The sequence below is a fragment of the Dichotomopilus funicola genome, assembly GCF_033296635.1.
Source record: "Dichotomopilus funicola strain CBS 141.50 unplaced genomic scaffold C8A04scaffold_1, whole genome shotgun sequence".
Taxonomy (NCBI): domain Eukaryota; kingdom Fungi; phylum Ascomycota; class Sordariomycetes; order Sordariales; family Chaetomiaceae; genus Dichotomopilus; species Dichotomopilus funicola.
The window spans coordinates 212,534-234,062 of record NW_026944022.1 but is presented as its reverse complement, the minus strand read 5'-3'; the positions used below and the strand labels follow the sequence as shown (position 1 = coordinate 234,062).

At 55.7% G+C, this 21,529-nt stretch overlaps 8 protein-coding genes across 8 annotated transcripts; 5 read left to right on the top strand and 3 right to left on the bottom strand.

Moving 5' to 3' along the window:
- Nucleotides 1-177: 177 nt before the first annotated feature.
- Nucleotides 178-2,215, top strand: C8A04DRAFT_23808 (uncharacterized protein; the record flags this gene model as incomplete). The annotated part of the gene is made up of 2 exons (XM_062778822.1): nucleotides 178-392; nucleotides 457-2,215. The coding sequence occupies 2 exons, from the start codon at nucleotides 178-180 to the stop codon at nucleotides 2,213-2,215; spliced, it is 1,974 nt and encodes a 657-aa protein (XP_062641387.1).
- Nucleotides 2,216-3,127: 912 nt separating this feature from the next.
- Nucleotides 3,128-4,744, bottom strand: C8A04DRAFT_23807 (uncharacterized protein; the record flags this gene model as incomplete). Its single annotated transcript, XM_062778821.1, has 2 exons — nucleotides 3,128-3,980; nucleotides 4,047-4,744. The coding sequence occupies 2 exons, from the start codon at nucleotides 4,742-4,744 to the stop codon at nucleotides 3,128-3,130; spliced, it is 1,551 nt and encodes a 516-aa protein (XP_062641386.1).
- A 1,358-nt stretch (nucleotides 4,745-6,102) lies between these two features.
- Nucleotides 6,103-7,609, top strand: C8A04DRAFT_23806 (uncharacterized protein; the record flags this gene model as incomplete). The annotated part of the gene is made up of 4 exons (XM_062778820.1): nucleotides 6,103-6,202; nucleotides 6,282-6,399; nucleotides 6,472-7,207; nucleotides 7,265-7,609. The coding sequence occupies 4 exons, from the start codon at nucleotides 6,103-6,105 to the stop codon at nucleotides 7,607-7,609; spliced, it is 1,299 nt and encodes a 432-aa protein (XP_062641385.1).
- Nucleotides 7,610-9,031: 1,422 nt separating this feature from the next.
- Nucleotides 9,032-10,296, top strand: C8A04DRAFT_8653 (WD40-repeat-containing domain protein; the record flags this gene model as incomplete). Its single annotated transcript, XM_062785194.1, has 3 exons — nucleotides 9,032-9,301; nucleotides 9,392-9,852; nucleotides 9,939-10,296. 3 exons carry the CDS (start codon nucleotides 9,032-9,034, stop codon nucleotides 10,294-10,296), a joined length of 1,089 nt encoding a protein of 362 aa, XP_062641384.1.
- Nucleotides 10,297-11,045: 749 nt separating this feature from the next.
- Nucleotides 11,046-11,936, bottom strand: C8A04DRAFT_23804 (uncharacterized protein; the record flags this gene model as incomplete). The annotated part of the gene is made up of 2 exons (XM_062778819.1): nucleotides 11,046-11,573; nucleotides 11,775-11,936. 2 exons carry the CDS (start codon nucleotides 11,934-11,936, stop codon nucleotides 11,046-11,048), a joined length of 690 nt encoding a protein of 229 aa, XP_062641383.1.
- A 2,487-nt stretch (nucleotides 11,937-14,423) lies between these two features.
- Nucleotides 14,424-16,186, top strand: C8A04DRAFT_23803 (uncharacterized protein; the record flags this gene model as incomplete). Its single annotated transcript, XM_062778818.1, has 2 exons — nucleotides 14,424-14,620; nucleotides 14,719-16,186. 2 exons carry the CDS (start codon nucleotides 14,424-14,426, stop codon nucleotides 16,184-16,186), a joined length of 1,665 nt encoding a protein of 554 aa, XP_062641382.1.
- Nucleotides 16,187-16,962: 776 nt separating this feature from the next.
- On the top strand, nucleotides 16,963-18,283 carry C8A04DRAFT_8660 (endoplasmic reticulum vesicle transporter-domain-containing protein; the record flags this gene model as incomplete). The annotated part of the gene is made up of 3 exons (XM_062785196.1): nucleotides 16,963-17,047; nucleotides 17,139-17,732; nucleotides 17,811-18,283. The coding sequence occupies 3 exons, from the start codon at nucleotides 16,963-16,965 to the stop codon at nucleotides 18,281-18,283; spliced, it is 1,152 nt and encodes a 383-aa protein (XP_062641381.1).
- A 268-nt stretch (nucleotides 18,284-18,551) lies between these two features.
- On the bottom strand, nucleotides 18,552-21,273 carry C8A04DRAFT_33552 (uncharacterized protein; the record flags this gene model as incomplete). Its single annotated transcript, XM_062782504.1, has 2 exons — nucleotides 18,552-20,051; nucleotides 20,125-21,273. The coding sequence occupies 2 exons, from the start codon at nucleotides 21,271-21,273 to the stop codon at nucleotides 18,552-18,554; spliced, it is 2,649 nt and encodes an 882-aa protein (XP_062641380.1).
- Nucleotides 21,274-21,529: the final 256 nt, after the last annotated feature.

Here is a 21,529-nt window from a genome sequence, read left to right as displayed (position 1 = left end):
CAGTCAACACAGAGCAACAGCACCCACCATCACAGTTCCAGGCCACGAAGACACAGCCATAGCACTAGCACCGACTCAAAGGCGAAGGCACGTAGAGGTTCCACAGCATTCCGGAGACTGTCGTTATCGTTTGCGACAACCATTCACGATGGGGCGAGTACTAAGACGAGACACACCATGACCTCCACCGCGGCCACGCAAGACTCAAAAGCCTTGTCAGGGGCCACCAAGGCTGGCAGGAGCAATAGCAACGGCAGCAATAATAACAACCATGACAACAGGGGCAACCACTCGTCCGAGAGAGCCGGCAACAAGGCCACGCTCACCGACACCACCATGGACACTAAGGACACAACCCCACTCCGCTCACAGAATATTGCGGACAAGTCGAGGTATGAAACGACGCTGTAAATAACTTGCAATATACAAATGGCATCTGCTAACATCTTATACTAGGCCTGTCTCTTCACCAGGCGCTATGCCCAAATCCATTCTCCGGATCTCCAGCCCCGACGGCTATAAACGGCCGCGTCCACTCAGCTCACATGGTCTAACTTCAGACGCTGCCCCTCCCGGCCTCGCTCCATCACCTCATTCTCTACCAAGTCCCAGCAACACTATCACCGTCAAAGACCCGCCGTCAACCACACCACCACCTTCACCCCCCATCACACGCCCCATGTCTCCAGGCACGACGGTCCGTTTCGCCAAAGCCACCATTCACCGCGTAGAAGTCGGCCCCGGCCGCCGCTTCATGCCCGTCAAACGCAAGAGCAAAAGCACACTCACCTACATTTCTCCACTCGACCCGGGAACGCAGAGGGGCGCGCCCAAAACCATGCTTCAGAGCCCGACCAAGCTACGCCGTCACCAGGAGAACCAGGCCGCCATGGGGCGGTACTGGCTCCGTACCGAGGAGGAGGAGGCGCAGTGGCGCGCTGAAGCCGAGAAGAGGGCTGAGGAAGAGGCGGAACGGTACCGGAACGAGCCGGCTAGTCCACCGCCGTCGACTAGCTCGGGTGCGTCTGTCAGTGGGGATTCGGATGGTGGAGGTGGCTTGGCGAGTAAAGTTAAAGATATCGATAAGTTACCGTTGTTGAATAAGAACGGGCCGGCGTTGGATAAGGTGGAGGAAGAGGAGGCCGAGTCGGAAGATGGGGATGAGGAGGCTGGAGCGAGGTGCGATGCGGAGCCCGAGGCCGAGGCCGAGCCAGTCCCATCAAAGAGGGCAGAGATGGAGGTGCGGACGACCAAGGAGAGCATGCCGGAATCTCGGGGGTTGATTGTCGCGACCAAACCCGCGGTCTTAGACTCCCCCGTATCGGCGATACCCGAAACACCTGCAACGCGGCCGTCGGAGTCCAAATCTTTCTCTCAGAGGCTAGCCGATAAAAGGAAAGAGGCCGAAGTACGTGCCGTCCGAACAACCACTGTCCCGACAACAACCTTTGCCCACGCTCGCGCGGCATCCCCCAGCTCCAGCAGCGGCGAGAGTTCCGGTTCCGCTCGATCGTCTTCCTCTTTCCTAGCTCAGCAACCCCCTCGAACCAGCACGACCAATATCAACCTTGTCAACACCCAGCCCTCGAACCTTACCCGCATCGACGCCGTGACAGCCCCAGAAACCCCAACTACGCCAGCAACCTCAGCCACGCCAATAATCACCCCGGCCCCTATCCGCCAGCAACTCACCCGTTCCCCTTCTCGTCGCGCCTCCCGACTCCTCTCCCGACCATCCTCCCGCTCTCCCGCCAACTCCCCCTGTTCATCCCGCTCTTCTTCCTGTTCCTCCTCCCGCTCCTTCGTCTCATCCGAGAAAGACAAGACCACCCAAAACGAAAACGACACTCCAACCTCTCCTCGAGAGAACCACGCCGGTACCTACCACCCCCAACTCCAGCACGCACACATCACCCGACCCCTCTCTCTATCCTCTCCCCGGTCAACCATGAGCCTGAGGGCGTCATCGTCGTCATCATCGAGTGGTGGGAGTTCAAGCGGCACCGAAGAGCCTCGGTCGAGAATGTACGTCTCGCGGTCGATAAGCCACGGGAACATGAACCTCAGCGGCGGGAGTCGGGGTGGAATGTCGGAGGAGAGTGCCACCGCCAGCTGGAGCAGTGGGGGAGGGAGTGGTGTGAATCATTTGCATTTGTCTGGGAGGAGGGGGAGTCGGCGGTTTTTGGAGGATCATAAGGAGGGGATTGTGGCGTAAGGGAAGGCGGGAGGATGGATACCATTCGTTGTCCCCTTATTTGCGTTTTGTTCTTTTTTCTTCCTTTTCCCTTTTCTCTGTAATATCCCCTTTTTTCTATGGGCATCGGGCATGGATGGATATCTGAAAAAATTCGGGATACCGAATCATAGCAAAGGCGTTTCTTTCTCTTCCCCCGTTATTTGATTTATCATTTCCCTTACTTTGTTTCTAAACCCCCTTTCTATCGCCCTACCCGCTCACATTTCCTCTCCCCAATACTTCCCTTGGCACCGTATCCCTCGGCTCTGCTTGTCCGTGTTTGGCTTTCTCATTCCCGCCTCTTCAATTTCCCCAGTTGTTTCTCGACGGGTCTTCTACCCTATCACACAGCAGGCGTCATCTTGGTATTTGCATTTATACGGCCTCAAGTTCAGTCTCGTATCGGCGTCGGTCTATCTATCTTTTCTAACATTTTGGCCCGGCTCTCTTCAAGTTTTCAGCAGGATAGGAATAATGGTATATGTGTCAGTTACGACTTACGGTCTCGTTTTATATCTTTATATCCGCCGCCCACCATTTGGGTTAGGCACGAAACAGAAATTCAATGCATTATGATATTGCAGACGAAACAAGAGGAAGAGTTTGTTTGACGTGGTATCGGAACGCCATGTCAGAGCGATAACTCAGATTGTGGTATTGCGTGTTTATAAAACAAGATAAAAAACATATTCCAACCCATGAACATCCCGCTACGCGATGCGAAGATACCATGCTATAACGACCGCAATCCACTCTCCAAACGCCGTCCACATGATCGCCTCAAGCCCTCTCTCTTATGAACAACCATTTTTGCTCGCCAACAGGTTTCTCCTGGGCGCACATAATCCTTCATCTTAACACCAAACCACCCGCCCGTCCTGAATCCCACTATCACATTAACCCACTCAAAACCACCCTCCCAATACTAGCCACCTCCCCTTTTACCCCAGCCCGCCCGGTATCTTCGAATTCACGCAGGACCGACTGAATAAATAACTTCCGAATCTTGCTATCCGCCTTGGTAAACAATTCCGCCACTGACCCACCACAGTCCCGCGGCGAAGCCACCAGGTTAAGTAAGCGAGTGTACGTATCGATCAGCGCATCGCACAGGGTAGCAAACGTCTCGAAAAAGTCCGGGTCGAAAGGCAGAGTCGGTGTGAGCAGGTAGGTGTATTCTTCGCCGGGGAGGAGATCGACCTCGCTGGCTCCAAAGGCCATAATGCCTGCCGGGGCCGCATCTGCAGATGCGCTGCCACCAACCGTGGCGCCAGGGCCCCCCATAGCGGAAGGGGGCCCAGCCCCGACCACGCCGTTGGCTCCCCCGCCACCACCGTTCCCACCAGTTACGGTGCTGTTGCTGTCGACTTGTTCGAGGGAGTAGCCAATACCGACGTCGCCGTCGCGGCCTGCGGCGGAACTGCTGCGGCGGCCTTTGGAGACGGGGGCCGCGGCACGGCGGAACATTTGTGGGATGCGAGTACGTGTGAGCGAGGTGGCGGCGACGCCGGTCTCAGTATGGATTTGCTGGAAGGCGTCGAACTCGGCAAGTAGGGTATTCAAGGAACGGAGGAATTCGATGGGGTGGCTGGAGTTGAGGTCGATGACGGCGGGCAGGGAGATGCCGAGGAGAAGATAATTGGTGGCACGGCGGCCGAGTTTACGGGCGTCGAAGTATGGCATGCGTTGTAGATCAGGCTTATCAAAAAGAAGGGTATTAAACCAGTAGATGCGGCCTTCGTGGCTGGAGTGTGTTAGTCCGGCTGATGGGGAAAAGAACGGAAATGACGCGAAGAAGAAAAGCGCTTACGCTTTGCGAAGGTAGTCCAAGGTAGATATTCGCTTGTTTGCCGTCTCCTGTATGTGTTGATGAACGAGAGCCAGCTCGCTCTGCTGGCCCGAGTTGGCACCACTTAACAGCGATCCTCCTCCTCCCCCTCCCACTGGGCCGGATACGGGATACCCCGAGACGGGGGTCACTGCACCACGGCTAAGCATCCTGGATAGACTCTCGGAATTTGCTGTCGTAGTTCTCGGAGACGGCTCGGGCAGTGGGGGGACGGCGTCTTCGGTAGGTAGCAGTTGGGCCGCAGAGGGACGGTGTGCGAGACTGGGAAGCGCGGGAACGGGGACGCCGCCGCCATCGGCCGCGGCCGGGGGTGCAGTGTTGGAGGCGGCCGAGCTGGCGCGACGGCGGCTCTTGCTAGGAGACGACGAGAGGAAGCCAAACGATGATTTGCGGCCGGACGAGGGCTTGCGGTCCTTGAGCAAGGTCTTTTGTTGGCGCGGGCTGGTGTCTTTGGCGTCCTTCCCTGAACTTGTTGGCCGTTGCGCTTGCGTGATCGTTTGGGTTGGTGAGAGCGGGATGTTTTCGGGTAGGTTCTGATCCTGGATCCGGTTCGGGTCGTGGGGTTGTTGTTGGTTTTTCGGGTTTCCGCCGCCGCCGAAGAGGGACGAGAAGGAGAAAGGGGCGGCGGGCGGCGTCGGAGTGGTCGCCGAGCGCTGCATGCTGCTGTGTTTCCAGGGTAAAAGCAGCCACGTTCGGCCTGTTCAGGAACCGAAACGCAGCGCTGTCATTTGCTGCGACCGGCTTAGCGCCCCAAATTCGGCAGGAGGGTACCGCCTGGCTGGGTCTGGGTGGTCCTTTCCGCGAAAAATTGATCCTTTGGAAAGAAAAATAATCAGAAAACTCGAGAAGTCAACCGCAGGCGCATTACCGCCGTGGTAAGTGGGATGTGGGAGGTCAGAACCACAGGCGGGGGCACGAGAAGCGGTCTGCTAGATGATATGAACTTCCCAAGGGCCTATCCCACGAGTCAATGGAGCGCATCGGGCAAGTCCAGGGATCTTCCAGGTGCTGCATTCTGCGACTGGGTGTGATCGAAGCGTCGACCCATGTTCCGTCGAATCGTTGCAATGCTGGGCAGGCACCGAAAATGGGTGGATGGAGGTGGATGGGTTGCATCTTGAGCGCTGGAAGCGGGCTCGACAAACTCTCCGACGACGGCGTTGATGTCGATCCTCCAGGGGCGGGACAGCTCACCGTTGACGCTATCTCACAGCGGATGCACAAGGCCAGGTTAGGTCAGGCGAATATCTAGTTAACTTGCTACACAGTAGGTACTGTACAGGACCCTTAAGTTTGGGTCGTTTGGTGTCGTAGCCCAAGCAGAGGCCGATTTTAACAACAGATGCGAAACTACCGGTCAATGGACGGGCAAAATTCGTCGTTTAAGCATGAATACATTCACGAATCCTTCCCTTACCTTGAAGTAGGTGCGAAAAGCCAACAAATACACCCGAACCTTCCGCCTTGTTATGACCCTCCACTCGTCCAAATTGGAGGCCAAATCGGACTGAGATTCGGATTATCTGCGACTGCGTTGTTCGCATCCTTATGGCTGCAGAAATTCGTCCTCTATTTAGTTAATCCGTGGGGTCAGTGAGGAGGAGGGGCATCTCCTAGCGGCAGCGGGGCATTCGCTGTCACATCTAGTCACTGAACACACTGCTGTGCTGTGGACATGTTTCGGTCGCAAGCGTCGTGGCGTCACAGGCGGTTTTAAAGAAGCTCCGCAGCAACCGCCATCTATCCGCAATTGCGCCTTTCCGGGCTGTTCTCCGCTGCACCCCGCTCTTTTTGTTGACTGCAAACAGGGAGCGTTCTTAATCACTGTTGTTTTTGTTGTTGTATTGTCCTGAGAAAAGATCAAATACACAGTCATCCACCACGAAAACAAACTACTTACGGGAGTTTATAAAACATCCCCCCAGCCAACTGACTTCTAGCATACCCCTGAAGGTTGTTCAAAGCATCGACTTGCCGGGTTCGACTATTTAGTTGTTGAGCTTGTTAGGTTGCAACCATGGCTGCTGCCGATGAGATCCTTCCTCCCGGGGACCCCGCGCCCGAGCTACTCGAAGGACGCCTCTGGGTTGATGGCTGCTTCGACTTTTTCCACCACGGTATAGTTTCTCTATTCTCACGACTCCTTGGGTACTCTCTCCGGGACCTAACCGTGGACGGTTGCTAACCTAAATCTAGGCCATGCCGGCGCCGTTGTACAGGCCCGCCAACTCGGCGATGAGCTCTACGTTGGGGTGCACTCAGACGAAGCAATCCTCGAGAACAAAGGTCCTACGGTTATGAACCTGAAAGAGCGGTATTTGCCCCTGTCTCTTCATACCTAGCCCGCTCTACTTTAGAAAAGGATATATGCTAAACATTTCCCCAGCCTTCTTGCCATCGACGCCTGCCGCTGGGTCACCAAATCGATCCCGGACGCCCCCTACGTAACCCAGCTGTCATGGATTAGCCACTTCGGCTGCAAATACGTCGTCCATGGCGACGACATCACGTCGGACTCTTCCGGCGAAGACTGCTACCGATTTGTCAAAGCCGCAGGACGTTTCAAGGTCGTCAAGCGGACACCGTCGATTTCCACCACCGACCTCGTCGGCCGCATGCTGTTGTGCACCCGTGGGCACTTTATCCGTTCTCTAGAGAAAGTCTTGGCCGGCCAGGAGGGCCATGGCACCGATGCCGAGCGCAAAGCGGAAGGGGCCGCTATGACGGAGCGTGTGAGGCTGTATGCAACGGATGAGACCGCGAACAAGCCAGGGGCCGATGTTTGGTTTTGGGGGCCTGGAAGCGGGTTCCGTGAGTTGTTTAAGGGGATCGGTCCAAGACAGGGACAAAGGGTGGTGTATGTGGATGGTGGGTTCGATTTGTTCTCTAGTGGGCATATCGAGTTCCTCAAGCTGGTGACCGAGGCGGAGGAGGAGCTAGCTCGGGAAGATGGGTGGTACTCGGAGCAGGCCGTGAATGAGCGCAAGGGGAGGGGTGAGGACTACGGCCCGGTATTTGTCGTGGCGGGCGTGCATGACGACGAGGTTATCAACCAGTGGAAGGGGGTCAATTACCCGATCATGAACATTTTCGAGCGCGGACTTTGCGTTTTGCAGTGCCGAGTAAGTCCTCCAGACCTTGGACGCTGTCCCCCAGGAGTTATTGCTAACAAACCATAGTACGTCAACGCCGTTGTCTTCGGCGCTCCCTTCACGCCCACCAAGAGCTACTTGACCACCCTCCCTTGGGGCACGCCCGATGCCGTTTACCACGGCCCGACATCCTTCATGCCTTCCACCGAAGACGTCTACGCCGACCCCAAAGCCCTGGGCATCTACCGGGAGATTGGCCACCACGAGTTCGAGAACGTCAATGCCGGCACCATCGTGCAGCGCATCATGCAAAGCCGTGATCTTTACGAGGCGCGCCAGAAGGCGAAGGGGATGAAGGCAGATCTCGAAGCGGCACATCGTCAGCGGGAGCTTCTTGAGGAAGAGCAGCGCAAGAAGGAGGCGACCCGCTAAGTCAACAGGTCGCCCGCCGGGGGGGGGAGTTATTGCTGCAAACAACCCCCCATCTCCAGTCGCCACATGGACCATACGCAGGGCCTCAAAAAACGGAGCAGGGCTTCAACATCCCAAGGAACAGCGAAAGAGCAGTAGAGTCGAACAAGGGTCGACGAGCAAGATGGCTACATAAGTGTATTTTAATGATAGATTTAGAAAGCAACCTTTGGACAGTCCATCAGATACCATAACGCATTTTTGAGTCATCAACGGGGTCGCGCGATGATTTACACCGGCTCCACCTCAGAGCTTGACTCTATAAAGGTTTATCATCACCTAGACTGTCCCATCCAACACGGTCCAAACAGGTAGTCGCCAAGCACCAAAGACAAAAGGACCTCCCGCGAAGCCTAGAGTTTTGGTTTGTCTTGCTGCTTGGCGCAAATACCTAACAACCACGAAGACGAGGTAAAAAGACCCGGCTCAGCGAAAGCAAAAGCCTTCACTTTGCCTGGGTGAAGTCCTCCTCGCGCCAAGAATGAGCCCCGTCGAGTTACTCGGAGCGACACTGTTTCCAGTCCCGCCAACGAGCAATCGCATATCTATAAGATCGTGACGAAATGTCTCGAGCCAGGCCGTGGCGCTCCCCAGTGCAAACCCGACCAGCGGCAGCCCACCGCCAACCCAGTCATAAACTCCCAGCTTTATCCTCACCGACCAAAACACCAGCAAATCTGGACCTCTCCTGGAAACTGGAGCGCGGACTCGTATCTTCGTCCATGATGGTCTCCAGCCCCAAGGAAGGTAAAGACTGCGGCGCGGCGACGATGAAAGGAAGTAAACCAGAATGACTAGAGCCAACTTTGGAATGGATAGGCCGGGCGGTACGGGGACAACCAAGAGAACATTGGCCGGCCGAGATCAGCCGCAGTGCTTCTATGGCGGCGCGTTTCCGCACAACAGACGTCTTCGTGAGAAGAGAGGTCTGAATGTCCGGGGACTTTCTCCCAAAGCTTTTTGGTAATGAAAGAGTCGCGAACGACTCTCTCCGTGGGTGAGCTTCGAATAGCGATTTTTTGGGCGAGGAGGGCTTGAAGGAAAAGAGGAAGGAAATTTTTTTCTGGAAGGTGGGACATTTTGTTGTTCTCGTTTAGGCACAGAGTGGGGAACATGTGGTGAAGCACGGGCCATCTTTTCATGTTTAGTCAGGGTCGGGTGTTCCCAGGCTTTGTGCCTTGCAACCTAGGGAATGCAACCACAGTGACATCCGGCTGGCCCAAACACGACGCGAAAGAGGCGGCCACTCAACACCTCTAACCAAAACCACAACACCAACCCCGAAATCCAACCACACCCATCCACATTAAACCGGGCGTGATCTCCCATCTACCAACTTAAGAATAATACAAAGGTCCGGCTATCCGGCAGGAGGTCGCGCCGATGACGACCCTTTTCGGATCGACGCAGTCGACGGCCACGAGCAGCTCCAGCCTCGGTGACCTCAAAAACGATGTCGAGGTTGCCAACCCGCCCGAGGACAGCATCTCGGATTTGGCGTTTAACCCGGACCCGGAGCAAGCCAACGACCTCTTAGCCGTTGCTAGTTGGGACAAGAAAGTGCGCATTTACGAGATCACGCCAACCGGCCAAAACCAGGGCGTGGCACAGATTGAACATGATGCGCCAGTTCTTTCTGTTGATTTCTTCAGGGTGAGTCGATGTGATCCTGTTCGAGTACAAACATGGGCAAGCAGCTGTGTTCAGAAGTAAGGGACTAACCTGACTGTTTGCGTTAACAAGGACGGCAAAAAAGTGATCTCAGCCGGCGCCGACAACAACATCAAGGTTCTCGATCTTGTCTCCGGTCAAACGACGCAAGTAAAAGCACATGACCAGCCGGTAAAATGCGTGCGGACCTTCACCGCCAATGGCACACCGATGGCAGTGACGGGATCGTGGGATAAAACGATCAAGTACTGGGATTTCCGCAGCGACCAACCCGCCATGACCGTCAACTGCCAGGAGCGAGTTTACGCCCTCGACGTCCGAGACGATCTACTGGTAGTTGGCACGGCCGACCGTTATCTCAATGTTGTCAAGATGAACGACCCATCCAGATTCTACAAGACGATCCAGAGCCCATTGAAGTGGCAAACCCGGGTCGTAAGCTGCTTTCTCAAAGGAAAGGGCGACGATGGGTATGCGATTGGAAGCATCGAGGGGCGGTGTGCGATCCAATACGTTGAAGAGAAGGATTCTGCGTACGTTGATTCCCTCCCTCCTGACTAACCCGTCTTGACACAACTACCCGAGCTAGACTGGGCTAACCTCTGATACAACCTTCCAGCTCCAACTTCTCCTTCAAATGCCACCGCGACGCTCCGCAAGGCAACGTCACCAACGTACACGCCCTCAACGCCATCTCCTTCCACCCGCAACATGGAACGTTCAGCACAGCCGGTAGTGACGGCACGTTCCACTTCTGGGACAAGGACGCCAAGCATCGGCTCAAGGGTTACCCCACTGTCGGCGGCAGTATCAACGCGACGGCGTTCAACAAATCTGGCGCTATCTTTGCGTACAGCGTTAGTTATGATTGGTCGAAGGGCTATCAGGGCAACGTCGCCTCGTACCCGAGGAAGATCATGCTGCACCCTGTCCAAGGGGACGAGTGCAAGCCGCGGCCGAGTGTGAAGAAGAGGTAAACGACCTCTCGGTACGCTGTTTTTTCGGAGAGGCGACGGGCCGGGGGAATATGGAATGGGTTGGAATGAGAGACAAGTGAGGTTTAGGTTGTATTACGTGTTGTATTCGACGGCGAGATGACGAACTCTTAGCTTAGCGTTGTCTGGGGGAGATGATAACCGCGAGGCAGAAAGGGAGATATGTATGTAGTCAAGATACCAAGACAAGTGACCCCGACAAAGGCGGTCCAAAAACTAGTCACCTACCACCACCACGGGCATTACCATCGCAGGTCCCATAAGCGCAAGGAACATAAGCACAGTGTACCGAGGATAACAAATGTCCCATTATCACTTAACATGGAGATAAATAACTGCAACTACAAGTCGTAAATTCGTCGAAGACCTCCGGGAATATCAAGAAGAGACCCCTGGCACTTGCAGCGCCGACCGAGGGAGAAGTAGAATAAGTTGTCCTTCATAACAACCTCAAAGATAATAAGCCCGCGGTTGAGCACCGGGCTGCCGTTCAAGCTGCCGTATCATAAAAGCGAGCGGCAATTACAACCAAATGTACGATGTCTCCCAAAACCCAACGAATGAGCCAAAGCCAAAAAAGAAAAGAAAAGAAAAGAAACAAAAGGCAGGGCTAAATCATCCACCTCGCCGTTGGCAGACCCCAATATCTGCTTTTCCATCCCGCCCCATAATTTTTCACGAAACCCGCCCCACCGTTCGCTTTACACGACACGACATAGTACATTACAACACTAGTTCGCTTGACTAGTTTTACTACCCCCAAAAACATCATCCACCATCCCTCTCCACAAATCCCGAATCATGCCCTCCCCCATCTCATAGCTCTCCTCCACCGCCTCACTCTCCCGGCCCAACAAGTGTGCAAACCCCAACTCCACACCGTCCACCCCCATCCCTTCCACCTCCGTCAGCGCCGACGCGCGCACCAATTCCGGGTTGGCCGCGACGACGAGGATCTCGGGCTGCGGCAGCGGCGCGTCGGGTGCTTCCTGCCGGCGGAATTGGGCCGGCGGGGAGGTGTTGTCGGGCATGAGGGGTACGTGGAGATGCGGGATGTGGGAGAATGTGTCGGTGTCGGGGTTGGAGAGGAAGGAGGAGGCGAAGAGGTCCGGGAGGATGGCGCGGTCCATGGTGCTGAAGGAGGGGGCCATGGGTTTCGGGGCGGAGTGGTGGAAGGTTTGCATGAAGGGGATGACGCGGTTGGTTTTGGGGACGAGCGGGCGGTGGGGGCTGGTGGTGGTGGTGGAGTGGTTACGCTGCTGAAAAGAGGGAGAGAGAATGGTTAGTTTTCCTATTGGTTTGACTGATATCGGGGTAGAATAGGTTGGTTGTCATGTTGGACAAGACAGGTGTGGGTGTGTGTCTTGGCAAGAGGTATCGAATGTCCCCGGCGCCCACTGATACAAAGATGGGTTTCGGGAACTTCGACGATATGCATCGGGGACTTATTATTTGCTTACTTCAGAAGGCTCGTCAACTGCGGGCTTCATTTTCCTCCCCGCCCCGGTGACAGTTGTGGCTTTTGGTGCATTGCTGAGGAGTTGGCTGGGACGGGCGACAGCAGCCGAAGTGCTGATGGTACGGGTGAGTTTGGAAACGGGCATCGAGAGTCGGGACGACATGATGGGTTGTGTCAAAGCGAAACAAGTCGGTGAATGATTATTGTGATGGAATTCAGAAGGAGTCGATGGTTATATGAGCGTGGAAGGCAGAATCGGACAGTTTACGAGAGGTTGCGAGATGGAGGGGGGGAAACTCCGACTTCAAGTGCAAACGGGGCGAAGGTCGGTATAAGTGATACCATGGATGCGGACATCCGCCTTGAACTCGGGGGGATTGGGTTATGGGGGGATGTCCTCTTCCGATTCGCATGCACAGAGCACCCCTCACCTCATGGACTCCCTGACACTTACGTTAGTTAGTGGGCCGCTTAAATTTGGAGTCTCAGGGTCTCGAACTTGGGTTGCACAACGAAGCTTGGATCTGACCGTCGGCGCTGCATTGTGCAGGCCACTTGGCGGACACCTCCGACTGACCTGGGCCATGAATCAGTCCCAGAACTTCCCAGCTGGGATCGGTTCAACGCTCGTTTCGATGCTCCAATGCTAGCGTCGATCGTTCCCCCTCCTCGATTGTTCTTCCCATTTCTCATCTTCTGGGCTTCTTCTTTCAAATTTCCCATCCCAATCGTGTCTCCCTTCCTTCGAAAACTCTTTCCCATGTCCATGTCGATGGCGCGCCACAATCTCTCAACGGCCCACCGCCGGTTTCGCTCGCCTGTCTTCCTCCCCCGGCCTGGCACGAGATGAACAAGCTCAGCGACATGGGGGATGCGGGCCAGGCGGGCAATCTCAACGGGTCCTTCCCATTGCTGGGGCCCGACGCACCAATTGCGCACCGCTGACCTGCAAGCACGCCCACTTTGTTGAGGGAGCTTGGGCCATCCGACAGCCTGTCTGCATCGAGGCAGTCGAGGCGGTCAACCTTGACCTCGACCTAATTGAGTTTAGCCTGGTTCCGGCTGTCGTCAACAAATCTCAGGTGTCAAACGCCGAGCCCTCCGGGTCTTGGCGATCCCATCCATCTTGACGGATTGGAGCCACTTCAAGACTCACGCGCAGCCCACGTCGCGGGATAAAGTCGAGAGGACCCTTGGAGACCGGCTCCCGGGCCAGAAGCTGGTTATTTTTGGTGAAATTTTTGTTTATTTTCAACGCTGAATGTGATGTTTTAGCGATGCGCTGGCTGCGTTTGCCAGCAGCTAACTTGGCGGTTTCGCCCACTGATGAAATGGGCGAGGTTTAGGGTTAGATATGGCGGTCTTTCCACCGGGGTCCCGCCCTCTCCGGCGCCGACGTCCGGATCAGGCTCTGGGTCCGGATTCCCCGGGCCCGGATAGCTTCCGAATTTCCGTGGTCAAAATCCACCGAGTCGTAAGCACCCTTGAACCGGAGTAACCCCAAGAGACTGGGCGCTAGCACACGTACACTAGAGTGATTTGTACTGTGAAGTCGAGGTCAGCTCAGCCTTCCGTTTAGGTTAGACTACGTAGGTCTTCAGGTCACAGGTGCTTGATGGCTTTAAGCACGGAGCAGAGTTGCCGTGGGTTGCTTCCATGGACACACTGTATCAGGAACAATGTTGGAGTTAGTTACGTGAAAGATTTATTGCCCCCAAAATTGGGGCTGACAGTGAATTAACGGTTCTTACCATAGTAATTGTTCAATCATCCAACCTGGTAAGCTTTGAATGTGTAAGATAAGAATGTATAATTATCACTTTACCTTGAGGAGGTTGCTGAGGTCAGTGAATGCCACTGACAACAGCACGGGAAAGCGATGTCCAGTCCAGTCCAGGGGCGCCTTCCACACTGCGCCTCTTTATCTACTAGGCACATTGAGGAGTGCCTTCTCCAATCACTAGGAATTGGAGCAGGGAGAGGACTGTGGCTGCTCAGTGAGCCTGTGAATATGGCATTACTTCATGCAGAACAAGCAAATAACCAACTAAGTAAACAACATGAGTGTGCTGTGACAGCCTACGGTCAAAAGGATGTTCACACCCACCGAAACATCAATACACCCAGCAGTATAGGTATGTTTCTGTGCATCTTGGTCTATCTCCCCCGCCCATTGTTGCCCTTGCTACTTTGTCCCCGGCGAGCCCAGTTGAGTGTAAATAATGCTGGCGTGGAGCCCGCACACGAACAATAACAACTACACCCGCCCAGGCCCGGGCCCGTCTCCGCCAGCTACACTTGGAGAGGGCTTGCTGAGGGGCAATACCGAGAGAGAACGCGGGTCCGCCATCTCTTTTGATTTATTCCTGCTCCTTCTCCGCCTGCTCGGGGATTTGAAACCCAAATTCAAACCTGAACTCATCTTTGAAATTGAATTCGGCCGGCATTCAGACTCGAAGAGACGACATTCACCTCCCCAATCAACGCCTATACTAGCTGGCCAAATATTTGTCGCTAAATTGTCGACCGTCGAGTCAACAAAACCGGCGACAAGCTCTCTGAACCTGTTTCTCGAATTCTGGGCTCTGACCGTCAAATCTACCGACCAGCGGAACGAAAGCTCTCAGTCACACGCTCTAAGTAGCACACAATGAACCACATGGGGTCTCCCGAGTCTCCTATCAGCATCGCGAAGCTTCAGGGCTATGGCCGTCGGGATGACCTTGTTCCGGGACTCGTCCTCACTGGCAACGCTCAGCAACGTGGTCTTAAGTACGGGATGCATTTTCGCGACCAGATCAGGGCAAATGTAGCCCGGGTTCTAGGTAGTCCCATATTTCCGTCATGGTAAGTCGGTCGATCCGCGCCTCCGGTCTCCGTTTTATGGGGGGCGACAATGGTGAGATGAGAAGGTAGGGGTGGACAAAGCTAATTTTGGTCGGTAGGGACTTCTGCATAAGAATGGTCAACGAGGTCTACAAACCGAGTTTGGAAAACCAGTGGCCGAACGGGTGGAACGAATTGCTTGGGATGTCGTGGGGCTCCGGGGAGCCTGTGGAGAACCTTGTGTTCCTCAACGCCTGGACCGACCTCGCTGCCCTAAAGCTGAAGCCGAAGATGGATATGGGCGAAAGCGTGAGCGCCCATTTTCCGGAGAATCTCACGGCCGGCTTCAACCCGGTTCTCGCGCACACGTGGATTGCCGATCCAGACGTCTATGACCAAGGTCTTGTTGTCTGTCTCGAATACCGGTACCCCGAGGATGAGGAACCGGACAACATGATCATGGTAACAGAGGCTGGCATGATCAGCGGTTGTGCCATGAGCGCCAATGGCATGGTCATCTCTGGTAACCGCCTGCTTTCAACCGCCGACTACATCCCTAGGAAAGGATCTCCATTCCCAGTGACGTGCCTTGAGCGCTTCCTTCTGGAGTCCACGCATGAGATTGGACAAGTCCGCGAATTCCTCTTGGCTGTTAACCGGCACGCTTCAAGGCACCTTATGCTCGCCGACGGCCTAGGCACGATCCTATCGCTCGAGCTGGGGCCAGACACTAACTATGCCTTTATCCATAACCGCCCGGTGGATGGTGGCCTTCACGTCCATGGCAATTACTTCCAATCATTTCAGGCGTACGCAGCCTGCCGCGAGTTGAGCGACGCAGCCAAAGCGCATACCAGCCGGTCGAGGGTAAATCGGCTGAATAGCCTCGTCAAAGAGATGCGTAGGGGCGTCATGTCTAGACAGGATATCAAGAACCTGTTCTCGGACCACGGGCGAGGGCTTCCCGCTAGCCTGTGTCAGCATAAGGGTACGGTACAGACGGATGACACGGCCGCCCTGGTGGTGTTTGACCCGAACCGGGGAGTGGTTTCGGTGTGCAAGGGACCGGCATGCCGGGGCATTATGGTGCACTTGGGCATCCGGAGGGAGCAAGAAGGCACACCGGCCAAAGTGATGGGAAAGGGCAATGGTCATCCCGAGGGCCAAGGTGGAGGGTCGATGGACAAGGCGCAACTAGATGCCAGCCCCATGAGAGAAGCATCGATGGACCTGGGCTCAGCTAAGCCCGAGGCGAACAAAGCTTCGGAATACACAGGCATGGCACATGATAGTGATGCTGCCGCGATCGATGGCCAACTGCTTCGGCAACAGCTACTGGCTGCGTTTCGTGCATCGAACCAGTCGCACGACGGCTCCGATAGTTCCAGCAGAAAGCGAAAGTCGTCGTCACTGTCGTCCTCGGAAAGCAATGAAAAGGATAGTGGCACGATGCTGCATACCCCGGCTAAGGACCTGGAGTCAGAGAGCGATGGTAGTGGTGGAGTTGTGCGAATGATAAAGAAGATCAGGCTCCCGGACGCGGTCAAGGAGGATGAGGGTGAAGACGGAGAGGTGAGAGATGATTAGGAGGGTAGTCAAACCTAGAAGCCTTGAAGGAAGGTGCAGTTTCCGGGACGGGGTCTAGGAGGTGGCCTAGCGGTTTGGGCTTTTGTTGTATTGCTAGTATTGTAAACATACTGCGGAGTAAGTAGTCAACTTGGACGACTTCATGACCGAGAGTCAAATCGACGACGTGAAAACACACCAATCGAACTTGCCAAGGAGCTCCCAGACGAAGTCGGAAACCCCCAAAACTTGAAACCGACGGCCTGTCCAATGAGGGTTCAGGACCTGAGCCAGGGTCGCCAGGGGTCCTGTGCCCCACGTTTTGGTGCAGCCTGCGGGCCGGGTTTCCCGCTTTGCAGGCGCAAGCTGTCCTCATCCCGACCTTGCATTCGCAATGGCGTCGTCTCCGGCTTGTTGGTGCTGATGCTGATGGAAAAGGCAAGGTGACATGCCAACCTGCACACCACTTTGGCGACACCCCAACACCCAATCTGCTTGCGCCCACCGCGCACAACATTGATATCGACGATGTGCTTGTAATTGAGTACAATTGACACTCCTTTTCGACGAAGACGCTGGTTTCTTGCTGCGTGCGCATCGCCCATCGAGGGCCCGGTCCCTTTCACGCGCTTATTCAGACGAAGTACCCCCGGCCGCGATCGAACTTGGTCTTGGTGGTTAGAACCAACCCCGCGAGGGAACAGAGGTATTCTCTTCGGATTTAAGAACACGAGGACGACTACGCGGGCGAGTACAACAACGACAGTGGTAGCCTTCTCAACCACAACGTCGTCAAGATGAACGGCTACGACGAGAAGCGGCATCTCGACGAGGACGCCTTCGGGGCGAAGGGTGGCATCGTCAGCGCCTTTGATGCGTTCCGTGAGTTTTTTCCTTCTCGTCTCTTGTCACCATCCATAATGATTATGGTGTTGTTCCATCTGCTAACACACGCTTCCCTCCTTGTTCCCAGCAAAATCCAAACCACAATACGTCACGCATACCTCCTCCGGCGGCAAATGGACCGTCGCAATGGCCATCATCTCCGCAATCCTCTTCTGGACCGAACTCGGCCGCTGGTGGCGCGGCACCGAACAACACACCTTCGCCGTCGAGAAGGGCATCTCCCACATCCTCCCCATCAACCTCGACGTCGTCGTAAACATGCGCTGCGCCGATCTGCACATCAACGTCCAGGACGCCTCGGGGGATCGCATCCTCGCCGCTTCGGCGCTGCACCGCGACCCCACCCGCTGGGCTCACTGGGTTGACGGCAAGGGCGTGCATAAGTTGGGGCGGGATGCTCAGGGCAGGGTTATTACGGGTGAGGGGTATCTGCCCGAGCAGCAGCGCCATGATGAAGGGTTTGGCGAGGAACATGTGCATGATATCGTGGCGTTGGGTAGGCAGCGCGCGCGGTGGGCGAGGACGCCGAAGCTTTGGGGCGCGCAGGCGGACAGCTGCCGGGTGTATGGGAGTTTGGAGTTGAATAAGGTGCAGGGTGACTTTCATATTACTGCTCGTGGCCACGGGTACATGGAGGCGGGAGAACATTTGGATCACAAGTGTAAGTCGGCGAGCGATTCTAATCTGCTTTCACCTCCCTGCCACAGCACTTTTCTTGACGACTAACGTATGTATCTAGCCTTCAACTTCTCCCACATCATCTCCGAGCTCTCCTTCGGCCCCTTCCTCCCCTCCCTTGTCAACCCCCTCGACCGCACCGTTAACGACGCCCCCGGCAACTTCCACCGCTTCCAGTACTTCATCTCCGTCGTGCCCACCACCTACAGCGTCGGCCACCCCGGCGAGCGCGGCTCGGCGACGCTGGTCACCAACCAGTACGCCGTCACGGAACAGAGCCACGCCGTGGCGGAGAACAGCATCCCGGGCATTTTTGTCAAATATGAGATTGAGCCGATCCTGCTGAATATCGTGGAGACGCGGGATGGGTATCTCATGTTCTTGATCAAGGTCGTGAATGTGATTAGCGGGGTTCTGGTCACTGGGCACTGGGGGTATCGTCTGAGTGACTGGGCGCGGGAGGTCCTTGGGAAGCGGAGGCGGAGGCAGACTCAGGGTATGCTGGGGAGGAAGGAAGAGCATTTCGAAGAGTAAACAGGGTTGTTGATGGCACAAGTGGGAAATAAAAGGAAGGAAGACGGGGCAGGGGGGGTAGAGTAAATAATTGCTCTTTTTTATTTCTGGGAGTTGAGATTTGGCTGTTTTTCTCCCTTTTCGGGTATAAACGGGGGCATGCATCGCTACTATCGGATCGGCGTACAATATTTTATATATATAACCGTCCATACTGTTGTTGAGCGTGAATTTGTGGTGAACACTAGATCAGCCAGTCATTTCAATCTCGGGAACTCTCCAGCGCGGTCTAATACCGCTCCATCAGCCACTGCCTCCTTTCCTCCGCATCCATCTTCCCCAAGAACTCAGCCTCAAATTCCTTAATAGCCACATATCTCTCCACCAGCTCCGGACCAAGCAGCTCTCCCAGCACAGTATCGCCCTTCAACGCCTCCAAAGCCTCCGGCACACTCCCCGGCAGCATCTCCGTCACCCCCAGCTCCTTCCGATCATTCGCCGTCAGCTTCGCCGGATCAACCTCACAGTCCCCCCACACCATCGGTTCCCGATCCACCACACCCTTGATACCCGCAAACAAGACCGCCGCGATAGCCAGGTACGGATTCGCCATGCCATCGATGGTCTTGAGTTCCCAGTGAGATGGCGGGGTATCGATCCGGCGCAACGGCGTCTCGCGGTTCTGCGTGCCCCAGGTAACCCAGCGGCCGCCGGACCAGGCGCCGTCGACGGAGCGCTCGTAGCTCGCTGGGTTGGAGTAGGTGAAGGCAAGGATGGCGCGGAGGTGCTTGAGTACGCCGGCGTAGAGGGAGCGGTAGATTTCGGGGCGGCTACCGTTGGGTGAGGAGAGGGACATGTGCATGTGCGAGGCGGTGCCGCAGGCGTGCGCGAAGGGCTTGGGGTATAGGGTGAGTTTGAACCCGGCGGCTGTGGCGAGGGCGGACATGACGTCGCGGGTGTGGAGGAGGGTGTCGGCAGCTTGGACCGGGGGATAGGGAGGGAGGATGAGCTCGAATTGGCCGGTGGCGCTCTCGGCGTGGAGTTGTTCGACGTAGATGCCCATGTCGTCGAGGGCGGATACCATGTCGCGAAGGAGGGTGGCGATCTTGGGGTCGGCAAAGTACCGGCTGACAGACCAAGCATGGCCATCGGTACGGAGGGTCTCGTAGCGAGTGGTGTCACCTGGCTTGGGATCAACACGTTGGACGAGCAGGAATTCGATTTCGAAACCGATCAGGAACGTGCAGTCGTTCTCGGCGCCATACTCGACGGCACGTTGTAGAGCGGAACGGGGGCAAAACGGTGCAGGAGCGCCGGACTTCTCACGAAACTCGCCGTTCATGCTGATGTGCCCCTCGATAGGGCCCTTTTTGAGAGACGAGAAATCGGGGTGGAGACGGTATTCGCCCGCGGGAGAAGCACTCGGGATCAACCAGTCGTTCTGAATCAACCCAAACGCGGCCTTGGTAATGCCAATGTCCAAGCCCTTCCCGTCGTCCAGGAGAGAAGTGATTTTTCGGAACGGAACCATGCGCATGCGCTGTGACGCGGTGAAATCGTTCCAACAAATCCGGACAAAGTCGGGGGCAGTTTGGTTTTTGAGAAATGCCCGGAGGAGGTCAGCATCGCTTTGGCCAGCGCCCTGTGATATGCCACTCTCCTCCTCCAGCTCGATGAGCTCCAGGTCAAGATGGTACAATTTGTTGGCATTCTTGAACAAAATGTCCTGAATCAATTGTATGGCGGCCCTCCAGCCAATGTGGCCTTTTCGAACATAATCGCATACAACCTAGGCGTGTCATTAGTCGGCTATCCTCATGGTGTATGTGTATGGCATGAGCACGAAAACGAAAGAAACCCACTGTTTCAAACACCTCCCGCATCTGTAGAACCGCAAGGAGATACGTCTCCGGGAACCAATGTCCATCCGTGCTCCAAAGGATCTTGGACCACGGACAAAGCTCAAGGATCTCGCGCAATATGCGCTCCTGACCGTCCTGACTGACGCAAGGAAACACCTCTCCAATATCAGCGTAGACATTCTCATACACCGATGCAAGGTATCCCGTTTCGCGGGTAAATGGATAGCCGGCATGAAGAAGCACAATGGGCACGGTCGGGTACGATTTAATGAATTCTTGTAGATGCGAGGGCGAGGATTTGGACAGAGCTAAGTCGTTATCGCCGAGGCCAGTGTGGAATTGGATGGGCTTTTTCTGGCGGGACGGGCTGTCGTAGATGAGCTGGGCGGTGCGATGTACGATCAAGTCGTTCAGGCTCTTCGTTTGTAACTTGTTGAAGTCCAGAAGGGCGAAGTTGGCCAAGATTTCCCTAAAGTCAGCCCGGGCTCGGGTTTCATGGACTTCATTGGGCTCGACCGTAATATCAAGACCGGTCCGGTAGCAAACCACGGATTTGAAGCCCACGACATCGGGGTCTTCAATGGCACTGGCGATGTATGAATCGAACTCCTGTGTCCACTCGTCGAAGGCATCGTCGAATACATCGCCTGTTTGGGCCGACTTGTCAAAGCCACTCCCGATACGCTTCAGGATATCCCCCGCGATCTTTTCGATGCGCACAATCCGCTTGCATCGGCTGCGGGTATAGTCGTCGTGCCAGCTGAAGGCATTCGCGTCGTCCTCGCCATCTAGCCCGTCATCCACCAGGATCGTCTCGATGCCGGCGAGGCATTCGGCGGTCCAGTCTTCGGGGCAATCGAGCCGCTTTTCCTCGATGGCAGCGACAACGGACTCCCAGGTGTAGCCGCAGCTTAGGACCGAGGCGAGCTGACGGACGGCACGGAAGTGCGGCAGCGAGGTCGTAGCGGCGTGGATCGCATCGCCGTTGGCCTCGGTAGTAATGGCCAGCAGTGGCTGCTTGCTCTGGGCCTCGAGCTTGAGAAGTGGATGGGCATGGTGGTCGATGACTGGGGTGATGCGGATGGTGCGGGCGACGGCATCGACCTGGGCTGGTGTGGCCGTCGCGCGTGCTCCAACCCACGACGTCATGATGTTTTGGGGTGACTTTTTACGGGCGTTCGTTGGCCGGTTTTTGGTGAGATTCGTAGGAATTGGAGCTTGCAGCTCTTGCTCTAGAGGAGCTTCGACCGTTGCGCAGCTGAAGGCAGACTCGAGGCAATGACAACAGAGGGGTTGGCCATGGACTGACGTGTGGACGCACCGCGGGGTTCTCAATTAGCGAGGCCGCCAAGCCAGAATGTTGGGACGATGATCATCTTGGGCTTGAGCACATTGGCCCCTCAGC